The following is a 22474-nucleotide window of genomic DNA, read 5'->3' as shown; positions in this document are numbered from 1 at the left end:
TTGGTTTTTTGTTAAAGATATGCTGGGTGCGTCCTGGCCACCGCTGCACCCCTGCGAGCTTCGCAGCAATGTATCGGTCTGTGGACTACAGGTTGGGGACCACTGTTTTAACTCACTCATTCTTTGGGCAATTCTTCTGCTTTCATTGATGTCTGAGAAGAAAAAGAATTTCAGTATGTATATTCAATACATTTCTGTGATATTAAATGAATCTACTGAGCTTTGCCACAAATAGTAATCCAAATTCAAATTCAGTGAGAATCAGAGATTGCTCCAGTTAGAATTACACCACATATTGAGGACTTCTTTCAGATTTTGAATAATAGCATGGAAATGAAACTGCTAATTTTTGGCACATGGTATCACTGAAAACTATACACCTGAAAGAGTTCTGGTTAAAATGCCAGTGAATTTACCTTGTATTCAAAGAAAAAATTATATCAAAAGCAAATAGCTAAAATCCAGTCTATTCTTTATATAACATCAGAAATGCAAATGTCCAGCCTACACTTGATTTATCCACTTGTAATTTTTAAGTTTTAGTTGCCTCTTAATATTTTCACTTTGTTGGAAAGAGAAAGGAAACAAGTAGAAATCAAATTCTTCTGTAACTACTTTAGAATAATTGCTACTAAATTGATAATGTACACAGTTTACAGTCAGTTTAACATGTGTTACAGTTAATGTACTGTACTGGAACATTTTGAAAAATCACAAATATCTGAGCTGCAAAAGGGATACAAATCGTGGTGCTGCACCTAATTGCAAAGTACAAAATGGCCTGGAGTTGTTATCTCATAATCAGAATCAAATGTATTATCACTGGCACATAATGAAATTTAGCAGGCCAGGCAACATCTATGGAAAGAAGTTTCTTGGCCTTAAACGTCAACAGTACTCTTTTTTCCATAGATGCTGCCTGGCCTGCTGAATTCCTCCAGCATTTTCTGTGTGTTGCTTGGATTTTCAGCATCTGCAGATTTTCTCCTGTACATCATAAAATTTGTTGTTTTGCAGTTGCAATACAGGCTAATACATAAAAATATTATAAATTACAATAAATACAAATATATACATACACACACATACAATGGATTCTGGTTAATTGGTCCATCAGCTAATCAGGGCAGCCACTCATTTGAAATAACTCTTAATAAACAAAAACTAATTGAGAGAATTGCCAGGATTCCCTTTATTTGGGACACTATGCCACTTCATTGGGACAGGAAACTGTTGAACAGTTTCTAACTAGTTTCAGTCGTATGAACTTGTGGCCATTAAACACTACACCGTGCTTAGAGCAATCTATTTTTAAATAGCGTCATTTGCATGTGCTTCTGTTCAAAAAGCTGTGACTTAGGTCATTGATAGTTGATGAGAAATAAGCAGTAAGACCATATAGAATTGTTTTGCACATTCAGGCTTGGAAACGCAGGAAGTTAAGAACTGTGAAGAATTTGAAGGTATCGATAATTATCTTTAATGTTACAAAGAAAATGAAGATTTGGAGGATGCAATTGTCAAAAGCGTTGTAAGAAGATAGACTATTATCGGCACTAAGTTTGTTCATCTACAGTCAATCAAAAGAACATGACAGCATGATAGTTGTCCGTCATATCTGAAGATGACAGTAAAACCTGTGCGGGAGTGTCTTGAAAATGGAAAAGCCACTGCACTGGGACAGTTCCACTCTCCCGACCTTGTAAGTTCGGATCCAGTGGTACAAGTAGTTGTCACAAATTGGGTCTTCCTTAGTTGCAGTGAATAACCATGACTTCTTCTGTGACTCATCATACCTTCTTCACAAAGTGTTGTAAAACCGCTTTCTTGGCCATTTGATCTCACCTACCAAGTCCGCCAGAGCAGACTTCACACGCTAGGACTGACATGTCCCTATTTCACCAGAGTAAGAGGCCCGCTTGCCACCTCACCTGCTTTAGTCTGCCTGTCAATGCAGTGTACCAGATTGTGACCACTGTTGCATACAGCTATCTGGAGCCACGGGTGAGAGCTCAGTGTCCAATGCGGGCCAAAGGTACGTGAGATGCCCGAGAATGGACATGACAAACCCTTTTACCAGATGTGCAACCCGCTAGGCACCCCATACATGTCAGAACACACTATTAGGAAGTAACAGAGTTTTATAGTACTGTAGTAGTATTGGTAGTGTCCTAATTTGTTCTGCATTTAATTTAAATACATAATTCATTACTCAATTTGTTTGTCCTGAGTGTCAAGATCTCTGAGGACCTAACCTGGTCCCAACATATCGAAGCAGATATACACGAGGCAAGACAGTGACTATACTTCATTAGGAGTTTGAAGAGATTTGGCATATCAACAAATACACTCAAAAACTTCTATAAATGTACTGTGGAGAGCATTCTGACAGGCTACATCACTGTCTGGTATGGGGGGGGGGGTTAAACTACTGCACAGGATCGAAAGAAGCTGCAGAGGGTTGTAAACTTAGTCGGCTCCATCTTGGGTACTAGCCTACAAAATACCCAGGAGATCTTCAAGGAGCGGTGTCTCAGAAAAATAGTGTCCATTATTAAGGACCCCCCAGAACCCAAGGCATGCCCTTTCCTCATTGTTACCATCAGGTAAGAGGTACAGAAGCCTGAAGGCACACACTCAGAGATTCAGGAACAGCTTCTTCCCCTCTGCTATCCAATTCCTAAATGGACATTGAACCCTTGAAAGCTACCTCACTTTTTTTTATATTATTTGTTTTTTGCACGATTTTTAATCTATTCAATATACATATACCGTAATTGATTTACTTCTTATTTTTTCTCTTCTTCTATATTATGTATTGCATTGAACTGCTGCTGCTAAGTTAACAAATTCCATGATACATGCCAGTGAAAATAAACCTAATTGGGATTCTGATTCTTTTGTTAAATACCTTTTCAACTATTTCCATGAAACTTCAGCTAATTGGGGCAGCCGCTTTATTGGGCCAAACCAGAATCCACATTAATTTAAATTAGTGCAAAGAAAAGACAAAAATAATGAGGTATGGTCATGGGTTGGTTCATCGTCCATTCATAAATCTGATTGCTGAGAAGTTGTCCCTAAAATGCTGAGTGTGTATCTTCAGGCTCTTTGATGGGCAGTACTGTTTTACACTTTTGCCTCCACACCGTGATAGTCCAAAAAAAACTTCTCATTGAATTTGTGAACTACAGTCCTTAAAAGATGGAAATAAAATCAAAAACACTTGAAATATTCAAGACAGGGCCGGCTGGTGGCGTAACGACATCGGCGCCAGACCCGGGAGCGGAGGTTCCCGGGTTCAAAACTAGTCGGGTCCGCCCCCGAGTACGCTTTCCATCTGTGCCAGGTCGAGTGACGAGATTGCAACTCGACCTCATAAAACAAAGGGAAAATACTGCGAAAATGTCTGCGTGAGGAGTGGCGCACCACACAGTCTCTCTCTCTCTCGCTCCGCGCCTTGTAAAAAAACATCATGGACACACGCAGGCACATGCCAAAAAAAATATTCAAGACAAACTGCAGAATTAATGTTTTGTATGATGATCCTTCATCCAAACTTGGGGAAAGTTACAATGAAAGCAAGAGGAGAGCAATTAAAGGTACACAAATCTAGTTTCAGACCCGAAAACACTGATTCTTCGGTTTGTTTCTCTCTCCACAGATGCTGCCCAACTCACATATTTCTAGTCTTTTCTCATTTCTGATTTCCAGCATTTCATTATTTTACTTCATAAAAGAAATTGCCGTCTGCAAAATCTTATTCCTTAGATCTTATTCCAAATGAGGAAAATGATTTTAAAATATTTTAAAATCCCATGATACAGTTACATTTCTGGGCATTCAAAGAAAATCCCATATTATAAAGAACTTTACACATCCACAATACGTTCCAAATTAGTGTCATTTCATAGAAAAATTATGCACTTTTGAAAAATTCAGCAGTTATTAATGTTTAGTTAATTATAGTGCAAGCAATAATTCTTAGATCATCAGACATGATATTTTGTTTTTTCTCAAAAGCATGTTCATCTGTTCTAAACTTTTCCTAATGCTGAAATGGTCAATCCTGGAACCTGTAGATCTTTTTGTTTAATGTGAATTTCTAGAAATGATGCAAGCTAATCTTGAAAACAAAGGGAAGATTAAAGTGAATTACGTGACAAGATCACAATATTACCAAATAATAGAAAACCGTTAGGTTTTGCGATGTCTGGGTTTGCAAAGGACATTTGAAGGGCTGAGACAAGTTAGACCTGAAAAATCGCTTTTATTTGTTTAAGCACAAAAGAGTCATAGAATTGTTATAGCGCAAGATATGGGGTCTTGGTCTGTTGAGACCACAAGGACTCCAATCAGAACAATCCTATTTCCATATTCCAATATCCATTCTGTGCATTTTCAGACTGGAGTCACAGTTGGACATTTAACAGTTCAGGCAGGGCTTACACATTATCACGTTCTACAAAATGAAAACAGTTAGGATATGGTAACAACATATCCAGATGAGCTTGATGCTTTTTATACATGATTTGAAAGAAGAATATGACATTCCTACACAAGCTCCCACAGCTCCAATGACATGTGATCCCAGTCCCAAAGCCAACATCAAGACATCCTTCAAAATGGTGAACCCACAAAAACCATCTGGCCTGACATCATAGCTACCCAAGATTTGAGCAGATCAACTAGAAGTATCCAAGAACTCGTTTCTGCAGTCTGAGTTTCCCACCTGCTTAAAAAGGGTACCCATAGATGTCAAAGAACAGAATGTTGGTCTGCTTCAATAACTACAATTCAACACACTAACATCCACCGTAATGAAATGCTTCAAGTTAGCTTCAGAAGTGACGTGGATCTCCTTCAGTTTGCCCATTGCCACAACAAGCCAACAGCAACTGCTATTTTATTCACCCTCCACCCAATCTAGATCATCTGCACAACAGTAATGCAGACGTTCATCTGCTGTTCAACTACAGTTTGACATTCAAACCATCATCTCCTTCAAACTTATCACTAAGTTCCAAAATCTGGATCTCTGTCCCTCACTACCATACTCTGCAACTGGATCCTTGACTTCCTCTTCAGCGGATCTCAATCAACAGACAGCAACAACATCTCCTCTTCACTCATTAACATAGGTGCACCTCAGAGTTGTGTGGTTAGCCCACTGCTTTATTCTCTTTGCCCTCAGACTGTATGGCTGGGCTCTAATGCTCTCTATTAACTCACCAACTGTAGCACTGCTGGTGGATGAATCATGGGTGGTGATAAATCAGTATACACAATTAAGTTAGGGCATTTGGTTAAGTGGTGCTACAATAATAATCTTGCGCTTAACGTCAACAAAACTAAGGAATTATTTGCTGACTTCAGGAGGAGACAATACACCAGTTTTTGTTGGTGGGTCAGATTTGGAGACAGTATGCAGCTTCAAATTCCTAGGTGTTCACATATCAGATTATCTGAACTGGGCCCAACAGTGTTGAAATCATGGAAAAGACATACTACCACCTCTACTTTCTTGAATACATAAGGCGATACAGCATGTCACCAAGTACTCTTGACTTCTAAAGATGTACTGTTGAAAGCATCGTGACCTAGTATGTCAATTCCAATGCAGAGGAACACAAGGAACAGCAGAGGGCTGAGGACACAGCCCAGTCTATCAAGGACACAACCCTCCCCAGCACTGACATCGTCTAGAAGACTCAGTGCTTCAAGCAGACAGCATCCATCATCAAGGATTCCATCCAGGTCATGTACTGTTCTAGCTGCTCCTGTGAAATGAAGGTATAGAAGGTTAAAGTCCCCCACTGCCAGGTTCAGGATCAGCCATTTTTCTCATAAATATCAGGTTCTTGAACATACAGTAACACTACCTCAGAATTGGAGCCTGATGGACCATCTCTTGCACTACCATCAACTTGGCCTTTAGAAGAGGAAAAAAAACAGAAAAAGAATCTTTTTCCACTCTATGGTATGTTATATTCTGTGTGTTTGCTGTACATACATGATGCTGCTGCAAACAAGTTTTTCAGTGTACCATACTTTACCATACTTGGGTACAAGGCATTACACTCAACTTGTATTTCAAGTGTTCTTCCTCACATTCTCATTGCATTTTGCACCCATCACATAAAGTTCCTTCGTCAGCCAACATTCACACATGGGACATCACCTCAGTCTTTTTTCACTTCAAGGAGAAAACCCAATCATCTTACAAGATTAATGCTCACATAGAAACACTTCTTACATACCTTTAAAAAACCATGCAAATTAGTGAAATCGTCTGATACTTCTTTGCACTTGCCCATTTTGTGACAGTGTCTTACTTCATTATACTCCTCTCCAATTACTTTCATGCCATTTTCATTTTTTATATTTTATGGTCCATACCAACACACAAGTCTTTAGTGTATTTCAGAAATAAAAAATTGGCTTTGAAAGGGAACGTTCGTCTCTCCTCCAATCTGGAAAACAACCTTTCAAGCTGTATTTTCAATTTAAGTTAATAATACTGCTAGGAAGTCTTTTATTCCATAAGCATTTAGGATATAACGTGGAACCCTGTCAAACACATCTACTGCATTCCTTTACCGAACTTTCTCTGTGATCATATCAAAAATTTTAAAGAGATTGGTCAAATGGAACTTATCTTCATCAATATTGGCTTTTCTTTATTAACTCAAGATTCTTCAAGTGGTTATCACTCATTCCAAATCCAACAATACTGTTTCTGCATGGAAGCTGGCCAATTGGGACACCTAGAGTCAAAGTCAGTACTTCAGTATTTTATTACTGATGTACAGAAATGATGAATAACTCACAACTACAGTGTAACACGTTTATGGGTGAATGGACCTAACCTCTAACTTCCAACATAAATATGTGCTACAAAAATGCAGTAGAAGATTCCAGGTATAAATAAACCTTTTATTTTGTGTTGTATATTGGATAAGTAAAGTTTTTAAGAAATATTTCAGGCTTGTTTTGCCACGTATGCCTACAGCACCGATACAGATTTAGTATTGTCAGTCAATACCTTGAATAGATCTGGTTACCAACCATTCACACACAGAAACTGACTCCATAATTCTAAGCCTTTCATTATAGTAATAACAACAGGACCACTGAATCATTGAAACTTGCATTTCGATCTGCACCTCTGAGTTCTGTGTGTGAATGCATACTCTTATTATCTTTGAAGACAGGCTAAAGTAACTATTGCTGAAAAGTATAGTCTCAGATCAACACACAAAACAAATCAAATTCCAAAGAAACAAGTTCCATTAAATCAATTTGATACATTAACTTCCATTTTAGTTTGCACTCCAGTACAAAATTAAAGAATATATGCAATTGTATACTGCTTACTGTGGGGAGGGGGCAGGGGTGTCAATGGATTTGAAAATATTGTCTGGTCCTACTATCAAAAAAAAAAGGGGCTTTGCATCCTTTACATCTAAATTCTTCCAGGTTTACCCTGCCTTACTTCTACATGTGTAAATATACCAATACACAAAATTTCAATCAATTCAAGTATGAAATTTTCAAGTAAAGCCAGTAACAATATTTCTGTGGGTCCAAGATGTGCAAACAAGTCTGATAAAATGCTTCACATTTTTGTTCCAGAATATTCTCATCTTAAAGTTTGACTACTGAACTTAATCCCCAAAAAATTTTTATATCTACCCTGTCAAATCAATTAATAAACTCACACATCTTAAATAGATCATTCCCTAATTTTCTAGACAGAAGGTAACACATAGCTTGTCAATGCCACTTGCTCACATTATTTAAGTACTATGGTGTCAGTATTATTCTGGAGAATATCATCTACATTCCCTCCAAAGTAGGGTGTCCAAAGAGAATTCAGTTCTTCAGGTACAGTCTCAATAAGAGATGAATAAGACTTCAGGATAAATTTCATATTTCAGCTTTTGTTACCCATTCACTTATGGCTACATCCCAAAAACTAAAGTACACAATGTAAATTTAATATAACAAAGATTGATAGAAATACCCAACACGTCCGGAAGCAATAGATTTAATGTCTCAGTACTATGATCTTTCTGAACAAGGTTCAGTTACCTACTCGATATTTTATACAATATGCAGACATCAACAATAAATCCATTTGATAGGATTAGAACATGTATTAGTTAATTGTGCTGTTTTATCTATGCTATTACTAAGGTAATAACAATCAGCTCACAGTCTCCTAATAAAATAACACATATTAGCTACAATTTTTAAAATACACAAGTTAGAACTAATCTCCTGGCAAATACATGACAATTCTCCTAAATAAAAGCAGAGGACTTTTTAAATTCCTAGTACAAAACCAAATAATATAAAGGATATGTTTTGGTTCTTTTAAAAGTGAAGTCTTCAGTCTCATTCTTTAGAAATTGAGTTAGGTGCAATGATTAAATTTACTCCACAAACAGTCACAGTCCCAAACTGTCGTTGGTAGCTGCCAAATTTGAGAGAAACAGCAAGTTGCATTTAAATGGTGAATATCAATTAAATGTAAACACACTACATAAGAAAAAACAAATTTAAAGTGTGCATATAAAAATCACAATAGAGCATTGTTTCACCAAAGACTACATAACTGAAACAATATAATCTTGGAATGAAGGCATACTGGGATAAATTTTTTTTAAGTTTTAAAAAAATTAACTGCATACCTGAAAGCCAGAAATCATCAATATCAACTCTATTACTGTTATATTTGCATCTTACAGTTAAGTTGATGCTATTAGCTTTGCAATGTTTCCCCCAGCAGAACCAACATCGCAAAGGAGGGATTTGCCAAATCAGCAAGCTCCATACGATTCAGTAGAGCCAAAAAAAAATACGTTTAAGGTGCTGATTTTTCAAAGAGATCCTTTACTAGAAAAGTGGCAAAAGTCAACAGTTTTGAGCAAGAAAATGAGGTTGAATGAAACATTGTAAACAACTTTAATCCAGTTTACTTTTGAAGCAAAAGCAGCTGTAAGATTTAAGGTGGAGTGGCAATACTCCTCTGCGGACAACGATGATAAACATTTCTACACACTGGTAGTTATAAAGCTGCTCACAGGTTGTAGCAGAAGTGAGCTGATTGGAGATCTTGATGCATCACATCACCCAACAACCGTTTACCCAGTTGATAATATTGGGCCATAAAACTATTACGTTTCGAAACGGAAAGGCTCTAGGACATAATTCCTAAATAACTAGCAAGTACAATATAAAGCAAACCATTAGCGTTCTGCGTACAATTAGTTCACTATTAGATAATTAGACTATTACTTTACCTCAGAGACGCCTACGATAAATGATTGCTCAAACACCTCTCTTGGTTCAGTTGTAATAGCATCATCGCACTAATCTCGGGTTCTCTCGCGGTATCACAGCGCACTGCTTCTTGGCAACCAGCACAGCAACCGCAAGAGAAAAATAAATGAGTGATTTTTTCAAAAAGTAACACACACTACCGTATTGTTCACTAATAGCATTAAATAAATGTGCGCCCTTGTCGATTTTAATTTTAACTTTTTGAAAATTGGCATTGGCCCCATTTTTTCAAACCGGCTTACCCACAATGCTTTGTCCCTCAACGAATTTCAGTCAAGTTTAGTTTTCGGCGCCATTTTCGACTGGGACGGAGGTGAGCGCTCGAATTTTTCTTCAATTTATTCCTTTATTTTTTATTTTCTCTGCTTGAAAATGATCCAAAAATGTTCTTAAATTTTTTTAAAAAATAATAATAAGCTATTTGAGTTGGAAAGTCTGAAAATGGGTTGATTTCACAGGTATTTATGCAGTGGAAATGAAATCTTTTTTTAGCGGGATGAGATGCATGACAAATTTGTAAACATGTTGTTTCAGGGAAGTGGTTACTAACTGCATTTTTCCCCTATTTGGTTCATTGTTTTAGATTAAACTTTGGGTGCTGTTGATATGTCCTAATGATTGATTAATTACCATTATTAAAATCTATCTGGATTTTAAGCTTTAAAAATCATTTATTATTTGTCAGATTTTTCCCTTCTGCGCTGTAACTTAAATATATTTCCGTTTCTGGGGTATTCTTTAAAAACAAAACTATTTACTGCAGTTGGAAGTCTGAAATTAGGCAGAAACCATCAAGTTTTTTGTTTTTGTTAGATTTTGTCCGCCTGTTTAAGATGAGTGACGTAGACTGCTGGAATATATGTCGTTATGTACCGAATTTATGATTACATTTGATTAAAGGTTATTAAATCCATTTTTAAAGTGGATGTCGTTTCCTATTGCTGATATAGCTTTTGTGTGTTTTCGACCTTTCTTCGTAATGGCATGATGTGGCATTGGTTTAGAGAAGTACAGTAACTTCTGATCTGAGTAAAATTGCGGTAAATTTAGATTAGGTAATGTTTATTTTCGCGAGACTTTTAAACAAAAGCTTTCGTTTCATCTGAAATCTCCAATTCTGTACATGTGAGTTTACTTTTTGGAATTGAATGTCCGCGAAGCGATTATTTGTTTTGAGTTATTTTCTTTCCTTTTAGCAATTTCTAGTCTAGGTTGTACCATGCCTGCCAAAATGAAATATTCCACAGCAAAGCAAAGCGCAAAACTTGGTCCGGAGGGAGCAGAACCTTTGGATGCGTCTGACAACGGAATGGATATCCAACAAAAGGCAACCACACCAAATGTCGGTGAAGTTAGAGGTAAATTGTTAAATTACATGCCTTATGGCATATATATATAGCATTTGCTGTTCAAAAGGATTGATTTAATTTCTTGTAATATTTTTAATCATTGAAGTTTTGGGTTATCGTTGTCTTGTAAGTTTTTTGAAAATTGAAATCAATCTCCTGGAAGATTGCTAAGCAGGTTGCCGATTTCACTTTTTTTAAATCATTTTGAAGCAATTTGGTATCGTGCTGTAAATGATCTTAATGCATTTTACTTGTTTCTAACGGAAACAGTTCATTTATGTAGAGCGAAAAAAACAACCGGCGTTAACTTGTGTTTACGTCAAGATGTTATTTTAACATAATTTCATTGACCATGGCAAAGAATTGCTTGTTCCTTTAAAGTTTCTCTTGCTCTTTTTTGACGGTATTTAATAGAGACGTGTGCGTTGTAATTATCTAGGTTTATCTTAATGAATAATTCCTTTTTCTAATTGTGTAATGAATGACTTTATTTTGATACTTCCATTTCTCTCCTCCCCCGCCCCCCCCCAGCTGATGCGCTGTGGGGTTAGAGTTTTCTTTTCATTGTGTGCCTTTTTCCTTTGCGCTTGTTGTACAGTACATTAATGGTGGGGGAGGGGTTTGACATTCTGTAGACTGGAATACAAAATTACAAAACTGCGTTCGGGAGTTGAAGACTTAACAAATTAGAAAGGAGGGATGCTTTATGTGCTTGTTTTTTTTGGGGGGTTTTGTTTCCATGTGAACAATTGGTTTAAAATTCGTTTATGCAGATCGTTGTTGCAATTACTCAGCGAGTATTTGGCAAATGTACAAGATTACTAATCTAGTTAGATAGTTACTAGCTGTTTTGCTCTACGGTATTTTTGCATTCAGTTTTCAATATGAATCCACGAGTTCTTGTAATATGTCTTCTGACAGTGTCTAGCTATTGTACTATGCTACAAGTTTAAATGCACATATGAAACTTCGTACAGAAATTAAACCCCACCTTTCTTACCAGACATCCCCCACCACTATAACCTTTCACAAACACTAGGACAGTTTTAGACATTTACTTGGTTAGTTTGTTAATTTTTTTTTAAAATATGCTTTTGATTTAGCTTTCAAACTTGTTATTCGTGATAATGCTTTTAGTCTGAAAGGTGTGTGATTTATATTTTTAGGGAAATATATCTTGGTCATTTTTCTAAAGGTAGTCATTTACATTTGGTGCTTCTTGTTTTGGTGGAACTAAATCTTTTAACCATACAATTCAGAAACTGTAATTGAATATTCATACTTGTATTTTTTTCACACGAGGGTATCTGCTGTAAATTACTTTTTAATTTTAAATATTTTAGAAAATCTAAAGTGGTTTCTTTTGAAGTCGTGAATCGCAAAGCTGGGGTTCCAAGTTTAATGTTATGTATCATTAGTATTAACAGTATAACATTTAATTTATTTTATTTGTTTTTAGATGCTACCTTAGAATCACCAGTTGAAGCAGTAAATAATCAAAGCTTGGAAGAAATTTTAGCTGGCATATCTCCTCCTCCACCCCCAGCAATGACCAATGAACCCGGAGCTCCTCGTCTCATGATTACACATATAGTGAATCGAAATTTCAAATCTTATGCTCAAGAACAAATTCTAGGTCCTTTTCACAAGGTAAAATAAAATGCAATTAAATTATTTATTGTTCTATGGGTTCCTCTTAAGAAAATTAATTTTTCTTTCAAAACCTGGGCTAGGAAAACTATAGGTTTTGAAACCTCTTGGGTGGAGATGTGAAACTGAAAAATGCTTGGTCAGTTGCCCTAAATTTAGAATTGATGTGAATTTAAAATGTAAAGTTCTAAACATTTTAAAATTGAATTTCTTTTACAAAACACTGAGTCATATTAAAACTTTGCTGAAAAGGGTAATAGTTTGGAGCTGTTGTGTGAATGGAGAGCTAGAAGCAGAGCACACCACAAAATGTATTCAGAAATACTTGATTTTAATGTGAATAATGGCTAAAGGGGAAAAATCGTAAAATAACTGCAATCTTCTGTGATTTTTTTTAATGCAGAGATTTTCTTGTATTATTGGACCAAATGGCAGTGGTAAATCAAATGTGATTGATTCAATGTTGTTTGTTTTTGGGTACCGAGCCCAAAAAATTCGCTCCAAAAAATTGTCTGTGCTCATTCACAATTCTGATGAACACAAGGACATTCAGAGCTGTACTGTGGAAGTTCATTTTCAAAAAATCATAGATAAGGTAATTATAATAAATAATTTAAATAAGCTTAAAAGGTGTTTTTAGATTATGTTGTTTAAATGTTAAAGCACCAATATACTTCTAAACTAAGGTTAATAATTTCTTGTAAATAATGTGGAATATGAAGTATGCAATTAAGTAATTGTCCTGGCTTTTTAAGCATGTAAATTAAAATATTGAAACAGACCTCTTAATTTGTAGCTTTAGGAGCAAAACAAAAGAAAATATTGTCATAAGCAATTTGGGCAACTTTCTTGCCAAAAATATTTTTAAAACTAAATACTACTATTTTAACTGAAGTAATGACCCCTTTATAACAGTAACAAATGAATATCTGTAAAGGTACTGACAATGACAATGCAATCAGTATTTTCCCCCTTATTGAATGAAAACAAAATGTATACGTGGATTTAAAATTAACTAATAAGCAAAACGATTTGATGTTGAACTTTGCAAAAGATCAGATGTGCTGAGAATAAGTCAAATAATTGACAATTTTACATTTTTAAAATTTAAGGCAATATGCTGCAGCAATTATTAAATTCTCTCCCAGTTTATTTCAAAATTGTATGTTATAAAGGTAACTAATTGTTTTATTGCAAAATAAAGAATAGTTGTTTAATGTGCCATGTGCTGCAAATTTGAGTTGTTTAATAATTTTTCAAAAAATGCTTTCAATGAAAGGAGGGTGAGGATTTTGAAGTTATTCCAAATAGCAAGTTCTATGTTTCGAGAACTGCCTACAAGGACAATTCTTCTGTCTACCATATTAATGGGAAGAAATCTACGTTCAAAGATGTAGGACTGTTGCTTCGCAGCCATGGGATTGATCTGGATCACAACAGGTTTTTGATTCTTCAGGTAGGTCTTTTAAAGTTACCTCAAACTGTATTTACTTCCAATCAAAGTGTTAATTTAAAGAACAAACAAGTGTGTGTGGAAGAAATAAAGATTATGATATGTTGAAGTGTTTTTCCTGTACCCTTAAATTGCCATAGCAGCACATCATGGTTTGCAGGGCTGCTCTCACAACTCAAACCATTATTTGCTGCTTAAGTGATTTATGGTTAAACCAGAAACACAATTATTTCTTATGCTCTGATTACCATTTTTGACGTATCCTGTGAACACTTTGGGGACACATGAATGAAATGCTGGTTACATTTTAGCAGCACGTAAATATTGGCGTGGTAATAATTAAACCAAAAAACGCCAATATTACTTGTGCTGCTGCAGTGTGACTTGGTTTTGTCGCCACCAAAAATGCATTGAAGAAATTCATCTAATTTTTACCTAGTTAACAATGAAAATTTCAGTATCGTTTGCTGTTGGAGTTATGTTTTCTCACGTAGTATGTCTATTTAACTGTCATGTAGCTTTACAACAAGTAATATTGTGTGTGAATACTGCCAAATGAAATATTTTTTAATTGTATTAGCTACAGAACATTAAAGATAAACCAACTTTAGTAAAGAGTCTTCATAATTTTATTGACTGAAATTATGAGAAATGGTGTCAACAAAATTAATTTACAAGATCCACAATATTATACCTGGTTCTGGTTCGATGTGAAAATTAAATTTAATTTGATTCAGATAAAAGCACAATGGAGGTGAAAAATATTCTGTTTTATTAATAATTCAAAGAATAACATTTTAAACATTTTGTTCAGTGATTTGGCTGATGCAAGTGTCATACATTACAGACTGTTTACTAGCTTTCTTCTCTGCCCTCATTCTATTTCTCTTTTTATCTAGTAGACTTTTTCGCATGCATTGCTAGTTTGCTTGTACAGAGGATGGAAGAAACTCATTTGATAATTTTTTGAAAGCTGTTCATATAATGAAGTTATTAGAATGAAATATGATAAACAAAAAATGTTTGGCTTTAATCTGAAAACATAGGGAGAAATGTATCATTACATTTTGTAGAACATAAATCCATCTGTAAGATCTGATGTTCTTGCCCACCTGTTATTAGGAATTCTTGAAATGACCAGAAGATTGATTGAAAAAGACAATACCTAATCATAACTGAACTACAAATTTACCTAATATTGTTCTTTGCAGATTTCATGGTCAAGTCAAAACAGTTAAAGCTAAAATCAGCATCATTTCAGTTAAAATTGTCCTGAATTTAGACAAAACTAATAGAGATGCTAATACAAGATGCAAAGAACAGAAAAAGATCTAATAAATAACAGAACTGTGAAAGGGGAATTCGGAGAAATGTGCAAGGAAGATATTGGTTAAAACTTAATTTTCCAATGTAGTTTGTGATAGTGGTCAGCAGCGATGTGAATTAGATAATGGAAATATTTGTAGCAAGTCATTGGACATATTGAATGATAACTTTACATCAATTGTGGAAAACGGTAGGAAAAAAAACTATTGGAGATTCTCCATAACCAAAGTAATGGTGAGAATATAATGGACCAAAGAACAGTGGATCTGAATAGCTTAGTGATTTCCATCTGAATGTTTCGTACAAGGTAGATTAGAAAATTGCAAATACCTTAACTTTAATCCTGGAGTATGCTTGCTTCAGAAACTTACTTCAGAATGCAAAGTTACATGATTCATTGTGTTATATAAGAATAATAAGAGAGGAAGAAACTGAATTATAGATGTGGTAGCATAACATTTGTTGGAAAATTTATAGATATTGTGATAGAGAGTGAATATTTTACAGTTTTTTAGCTGTTTGGTTTGAGCCAGCACCAATTTAGAGAGAGTTGTTGATGACTGATAAAGCAAATTTGAATGTTTTAAAGAGATGACTATATTGGATGTAATTGGAAAGTGGGTTGCAGAGACATTTGTATGAGTCTTTCACAAGACTTAAGCTACATAATAGTCTGTTGGCAAGAGATAAAGATAATTGAACTAATGGCAGCTTTGTCTAGCTAAGAAAATTACTAAATGGCAGAGAAAAAATACAAATACTCTTAGTATCAGGTGGAATATGACTAATGTTCCAGAAAGATTGTTATAGGCTTGCTGCTATTTGTTGTATGTCTTAATGAGTTGAATGTTGGAGAGTTGCATATTTTGCTGACGATACAAAAGTGAGAAGTATTTTTAAGCATTAGGTGGCAAAAATATTGAACAAATAGAGCTGGAAAAGGAATATTTTATAAATGTTCGCAAGATATACCCTGGAGATCTGCTCCAGTGGGATCTATAACTGAAATACTAAGACAGATGGACAGAAAATAACCCAAATGTGGGACTGGAGTGCAAGTGGGTGGAATAATTTGTATATGTGTAAAAAGCTTTGAGTAAATTGTGAGCAGTTCTCCATATTGAACTTCAGGAAGAACATTTTGGATGCCAGGAGTGTGCCAGGGGTTTACCAATTTAACACCTAGATTTTCCCTGTTAGTTTGCAACCCCTGGAATTTAGATGGTTAGTAGGTTATGATTGTGCTTTTCAAGGTTTTAAAGGAACTTGAAGGCAGATGGCAGTAAGTCATTTTTTGGACTGATATAAAACTTAGCCTTTTGAGAATGAGATTTAGAAATACTTAAAACTCAGGCCCCACATAACGCTGAGGATGCATTCCTCAGGGGTGGAGTGCTATGTGGGGTCATCATAGCATTACATAATGGATATGTGTGTCTGATTTTTTTTTAAAAATTAAACCCCAGATATGTGATACTTTGCATATACTGAGTAATTTGTGGAGTGACAATCATGCAAATAGGCTTAACCTGCGCATCTTAGAGGAGGGGTCAGGCTGTGGGTTTTTCAAGTAGGTGTGGAGATTTGGCTGACTTAAGTTTCCTCTCATGAAGTCTTGGTAGCAGGAAATCATGTTGAGAGTGCCTCTCTTTGCCTTATTGCTTTGCTTCCAATCGGTAATTATCAATGAACTGGTCCATGATTTGTAAAATCGCGCTGATGTTAGTGCTGAGGAATTTTGTGGTGATGTATTTTGCTGGTGTTTCCTCTTCTCCATCCACGTCCTCAGATTCACCCAGGATGCATTGCTCTGCCAATTCTTGAAACTCTTCATTATTAAGGCTCTCACCATGAGAATGCAGTAATTCTTCAACGTTGCCATCATTAACATCCTCTAATGCCGCTTAAACTGGCCAGGGTGCTGTTTTAGATGACTGATTCCGCTTGAAATCCAAGGAGTTTCACATCCGTGCTAATCCTTTTCCTAGACATCTGAGATGTACTACCCTCACTAGAAGTTGCAGGTTCTTTTTCAGACATTATGGGTGGAAAAAGTGGAATGAATTGGCTGAAGGGGGCAAGAATATTTTTACAAGCAGGGAGGGGGGGCAAGCGTGAACTAATACGTGATTGGTTGTGAGTGACTCAGAGTATATGTAAAGCGCAATGTTTGCGGCAGCCACCCGGATTTTAAGTGTTATTGAGAATGAACGTGCATCATTTAAAAAAAAAATTAACTACAAATCAGTGCTATGCAAGGTTTGAGTGTTCATCTGAGAGAATGAAGAAACTTTGTAAGCTCTTCCAGCCCAGCAAATGATGGCTAGGTCAGTTGTTGATTTCAAATCCAAAACCAATCGATTTTTGTTAACCACAAATATTAAAGAATATGGATCAAATGTAACTATGGCTTTAGGTCACAGTTCAGACTTGCTTTCATCAAATAACAGTACAAGCTTAGTCATTCCATTGACTTGTGCTGAATTAAATATATACATGTGCAACAAACTGGCAAGAGAATATTGGTTTCCTGCAATCAAGGAAAGACTCGTAGTAGTATCACTGCCCAAATACCTGTTGGTGGTTGGTATATGAAACAAGTAGAGGTTTGTGAGATATAGTTCTGACCCGTGGAATTCTATAATGAAAGGATCGTTTTTACCAAATGTTTAGGAAATAATCATTTGAATCTGGACCACAGTAAATGATGAATAATCAATTATGTATATGTTTGCAAGAGATTTAAATAGGATATCTGATTTGTTACAAAGTTATTTGACATTGGGATGCAATAAGTTGATGATCGACCTAGATCGTGTGCTGAGAAGAAATAAGTTGGGGTGGAAGAACCTGGTTAATAGACAGGACAGAATCCTGTAATGTTAAAGCAATCGTAATGCATGGCAAGGTGTATAACGTAAAAGTGAAAACCTAGTTTTCTGACTATTTAGTTGAGGTGTGAATAAATCTGTCAAACAACGAAAAGCGTATCCTGCAATCTGAAATAAAAATAGAAAATCCTGCAAACACTCAACAGATCGGGAAGGAGTTTTTGGGGATATAAACAGATTCAGCATTGATGGCCTTTCATCTCGTGCTGCCTGGCCTGTATATTCACATTTTCTACTTTTTTTTTATTGTTGTACTACATATAATTCTGGTGTATCAAATTTACATTGTATATCCATTTATTGCGAATAATACAAAAAATTAATAGTGCAAATTGAGGAATAGAGAACCTGATGGGTTATCATCACTTTCAATACCTTGAATTATAAGACAGCTTGGTTTCACGTTAACTGCTTTTGGTTTGAAATTCTGAAAAAGTTGTGATTTCCTAGACGTCTTGCAAATAAGCTGATCTTGCCATGCTGACTCAGATCAATTCCATTCCGCCCCCACCCCATATATTTTGATACAACCTACACAGTGTAGGACATTTCCCATAATTTAGCTAGTCAAAGTTTCGTTAGGATATGACAAAGCTGGAGTACACAGAAATTTGTATAAAGTTCAAATAAATTTTTTTTTAAGTATGTAATGTGTCACCATGTACAACTTTGAGATTTATTTTCTTATGGGTTCAATAAATCCAATAATCATAATAGAGTCAATGAAAGCCCGGACCAACAGGGCAGGCAAACAGTGTGCAAAAGACAATAAGCTGTCATTACCAAAAAAAGTAATAAATATTGAAAACATGGGATGAAAAGTCCTTGAAAGTGAGTCCATGGGTTGTCGGAGCTGTTCAGTGATGGGAGTAAGTGAAGTTAACCCCTCTGGTTCAAGAGCCTGATGACTGAGGGGTGAAAACTGTTCCTGAATATGGTGGTGTGAATCCTGAGCCTCCTGTGCCACCTTCCTGATGACAGCAGCAAGAAGAGAGCATGACCTGGTTGGTGGAGGTCCCTGATGATGGATGCTGTTTTCCTGCAACGACACTCCATGTAGATGTGCTCAATAGTTGGGAGGGTTTATCCATGCTGGACTGGATAGTATCCACTACTTTTTGTACAAATTTCCATTCAAGAGCATTGGCTTTTCCTTACCAGGCTATGATGCATCCAGTCAAAACACTCTCAACAACACAACTATAGAAGTTTGTTAAAATTTTAGATGTCATGCTGAATTTCCACAAACTCTTAAGGAAGCAGAGGTGCTGCCATGCTTTTTTTTCTCATAGTTGTGCTTACATGCTGAGCTCAGGACAGGTTTTCTGAAATGATAATACCAAGGTATTTAAAGTTGTTGACCCTCTCCACCTCTTATCCCCCAGTGTGTACTGGCTTCTGGATTTCTGATTTCCTCCTCCTGAAGTCAATAATCACTCATTTGTCTTGCTGACATTGAGTGGCCACTCAGCCAGATTTTCAATCTCCCTCCTGTATGCTGATTCGTTGCCACCTTTAATTTGGCCCACATCAGTGCTGTCATCAACAAACTTGAATATGGCATTGGAGATGTGCATAACCACCCAATCGTAAGTACAGCAGGGTCTAAGTTCACAACCCTGTGATGCACCTTTGCTGGTGGAGATTGTGGGGATACTATTGTCTTATCTAGATTGATTGGGGTCTTCGAGTAAGAATATTGAGGATCCAATTGCACAAGGTGGTAATGAGGCCAAGGTCTTGAAGCACTTTGATTAATTTTGATGTACACATCTTTGCTGTCCAGATTTTCCAGTGTTGAGTTAAGAGCAATAAGATGGCATCAGCTTTAGACCTGTGCCAGTAGGCAAATTGATGTGAATCCAAATCACTTCTCAGGCAAGAGTTAATGTTTCATTACCCACCTCTCATAACACTTCATCACTGTGGATGTAAGTGTTACTGGACAATAGTTATCAAGGCAGGTTGCCATGTCCTTTTTCTTAAGAACTTGTATAATGGAAGCCTGCTTGAAGCAGATGGGTACCTCAGACCACTGAACTGGGGTGTTGAAGATCTCAGTGAACACTCAAGCCAGTTGATCCACACAGATCTTTAGTACTCAACTGTATACTCCATCTGGGCCAGATGTTTTCCATAGGTTCATCTTCCTGTAGGACGCTCATAAGTCAGCCTCAAACTGAAATCATAGGATCATTGGGGCTGTGGGAGTCTGTGATAGTTCCTCTATGTTTTGACAGTCAAAAAGTGAGCATAGGAGGTATTGAGCTCATCTGGAAGCGAAGCCCTGTTGACAACTCTGTCGCCTGATTTCACTTTGTAAGAGGTGATAGCATTCAAGCCCTGCCACTGCTGTCGAGCATCCTTCATCGATTGAAGTTTAGTACAGAATTGCCACGCTTCATCAGTGAGGTGGCTTTCTGGAGATCATACCTGGACCTCTTGTATCTATCTTGGTTGTTAGACATGAATGTTTCTGATATGGGCCTCAGCAGATTGTAGATCTCATAGTTCATCTGGGGCTTCTGGTTGGGGAATGATAGGAGAATGTGATGTCCAAGTGGAATTTGCATAGAAGTTGAGCTGAAGTCACTGGAGCAGTTGGATAGTGCCTGTACTTGCTGCACTACTGTGCTCCTCTGGATGTCTTAAAGTAGTTGATGTAATTTGCCTGTGAAGGAGAAGCCTGCAACTTTGTTGGAAACAAGCATTTGCAATCTGCTTTACAGTTGTAGATGGAATTTATAATTTTGCAATATGGACACTCGAGCTATGCACAGTATTTGTGTCCAGTGTAGTTGAAGAGCAAGGATTTGATTGTGGCAAATAAAATAGTTCAGCAGGCTGGATGTGGAGTGTGTTCCTCTTGTGGGGGAATTCCAAAAGTAGAGGCCTTTGTCTAAGAATAAAGGGTAAGGAACACATAATCAAAATGTTTACCTGAGTGTTTTGAGGCTTGAAACTCTCAAAGGGCATTGGAAGCAAAGTCGTCAAATATTTTTAAGACAGGTAGTTTCTTGCTGATCATGAAGTTGAAGCTTAGTTTGGGATTGGTGAAAATGTGGAGTTGAAGTTGGAGTCAAGCTGGCCACTATCTTGGACAGAACAGGTTTGAGGGACAAGTGGCCAATTAAAGCTACTAATTCACATATTGGTTAAATTTGAAACTTAATTGAAATGGAGGGTGATAGAGTTGTGAAGAGGTATAGATTTACACAGTGACACAGCCACAATAGATGGATTGAACCTGTCTTGGCTGTGAACCAGATTTTTGCACATTCTCCCTGTGATTATGGTTATTCCCAAACCCTCTCCTTGATCAAGAAAAGTAACTAAACTATGACTAAAATTTGAGTTAAATTTGACCCAGTCTGCTACCCTGCTCTTCAAAACTTTTACGGTATTAGCTATAAGAGGAAACTCGTTTGGATGTCACTGTTCTTCTTTTACCAAGGGGAAAATTGCCTCTAGGTTTTGTATTCAGCAGCTACTCAGTGGATAGAATTAGAAAGGATGTGATTTCAACATTCTTAATCACTGATAATGTTGCTTCTATGTTGATCTTAAAGGGTAGGAATTGAATCAAAACTTTGTGTGTCTTCATTTAGATTAAAATGTGGGGGTGAAGGTTTTATTAATTGGGTATATTCATGTTAAGTTTGAAACCACAATAAAGTAGGTTTATGTTATCCTGCTATTTGTGATATCTGTGGGGGCAAAGGGAAACTTAGCAAATCTAGTTTATCTATGATTATAGTCAGTTTGTTTTTCCGTTTAAAAGATCAAGACAAACAAAACAATCATAAATATAATGGTTTAAAGAGTAAATATCATGCTATCATTGCGTACCTTGGCCGAAATGTTCACAATATTGGAGGAGCGGTTGTAGGTTGAGCACTTATTTGAAGATGTATTGCTTTATGAAGATGGATGAGCTTGATGAAAGAAATGGTGCGAAAGGTATGTAGGTTTCCTATAGAGTTGATAGACTTGATAATAAGCACCTCTTTGGAGGTCTAAAGGAATTTTCATTCGGTAATCGTTCAGAGCATTGGCAGATGAACAGTTTTCTATGTTGATCAGTACTTGGATAAATTGCTTGCCAATTTCAATCAGTACTCTGGCTCTGAAGAAAGGCTGCTTATCTAAGAATACATCATTCCATCTGGTGCTGGATTGGCTGGCAGGCAGATTAGCTGGTGTGGAGGTCACTGAATCTGAATGTTTGCCTTGGAAGAGGCTTGGCATATTGTGCATTAGTATCCCAGGCACTGAGGAGAGAAAGCAAGTTTGAACCATCTGATTTCAATTTATCTGCACTTTTGGTTGTACTTCAGAAGTCAATTCTCATTATAAACTCTTAAATTAAGATACAAGTTTTTAATGCTGAGTAGAAACTTTTGACACTGCATTCACCAATGGTATCTGATTTGAATTTTTTTCTATCAGTTTCTACT

General features: G+C 36.4%; 2 protein-coding genes across 4 annotated transcripts in view; one reads left to right on the top strand and one right to left on the bottom strand.

The window, feature by feature from the left end:
- ift80 (intraflagellar transport 80 homolog (Chlamydomonas)) overlaps window positions 1–9387 on the bottom strand; it is a 288715-nt gene extending 279328 nt beyond the window's left edge. For both annotated transcript variants that reach the window (XM_063045849.1, XM_063045850.1), the window contains exons 1-2: window positions 9309–9387; window positions 8370–8479 (exon numbers count right to left, since the gene is read on the bottom strand). In XM_063045849.1, the coding sequence (XP_062901919.1) occupies window positions 8370–8404 (35 nt within the window). In that variant the 5' untranslated portion in view covers window positions 8405–8479; window positions 9309–9387. The remainder of the gene's footprint in view (window positions 1–8369; window positions 8480–9308) is intronic.
- A 229-nt stretch (window positions 9388–9616) lies between these two features.
- smc4 (structural maintenance of chromosomes 4) overlaps window positions 9617–22474 on the top strand; it is a 75314-nt gene continuing 62456 nt past the window's right edge. Inside the window, exons 1-5 of one of the 2 annotated variants that reach the window (XM_063045847.1) lie at window positions 9617–9661; window positions 10545–10706; window positions 12157–12347; window positions 12751–12942; window positions 13627–13803. In XM_063045847.1, coding sequence (XP_062901917.1) covers window positions 10568–10706; window positions 12157–12347; window positions 12751–12942; window positions 13627–13803 — 699 coding nt within the window. In that variant the 5' untranslated portion in view covers window positions 9617–9661; window positions 10545–10567. The other variant, XM_063045848.1, reaches the window with a different exon arrangement.

Source organism: Mobula hypostoma, chromosome 4, assembly GCF_963921235.1.
Source record: "Mobula hypostoma chromosome 4, sMobHyp1.1, whole genome shotgun sequence".
In the NCBI taxonomy this organism is placed as follows: Eukaryota; Metazoa; Chordata; class Chondrichthyes; order Myliobatiformes; family Myliobatidae; genus Mobula; species Mobula hypostoma.
Note: the sequence above shows the minus strand (reverse complement) of the source record. Positions and strands in the feature narration are given on the sequence as shown.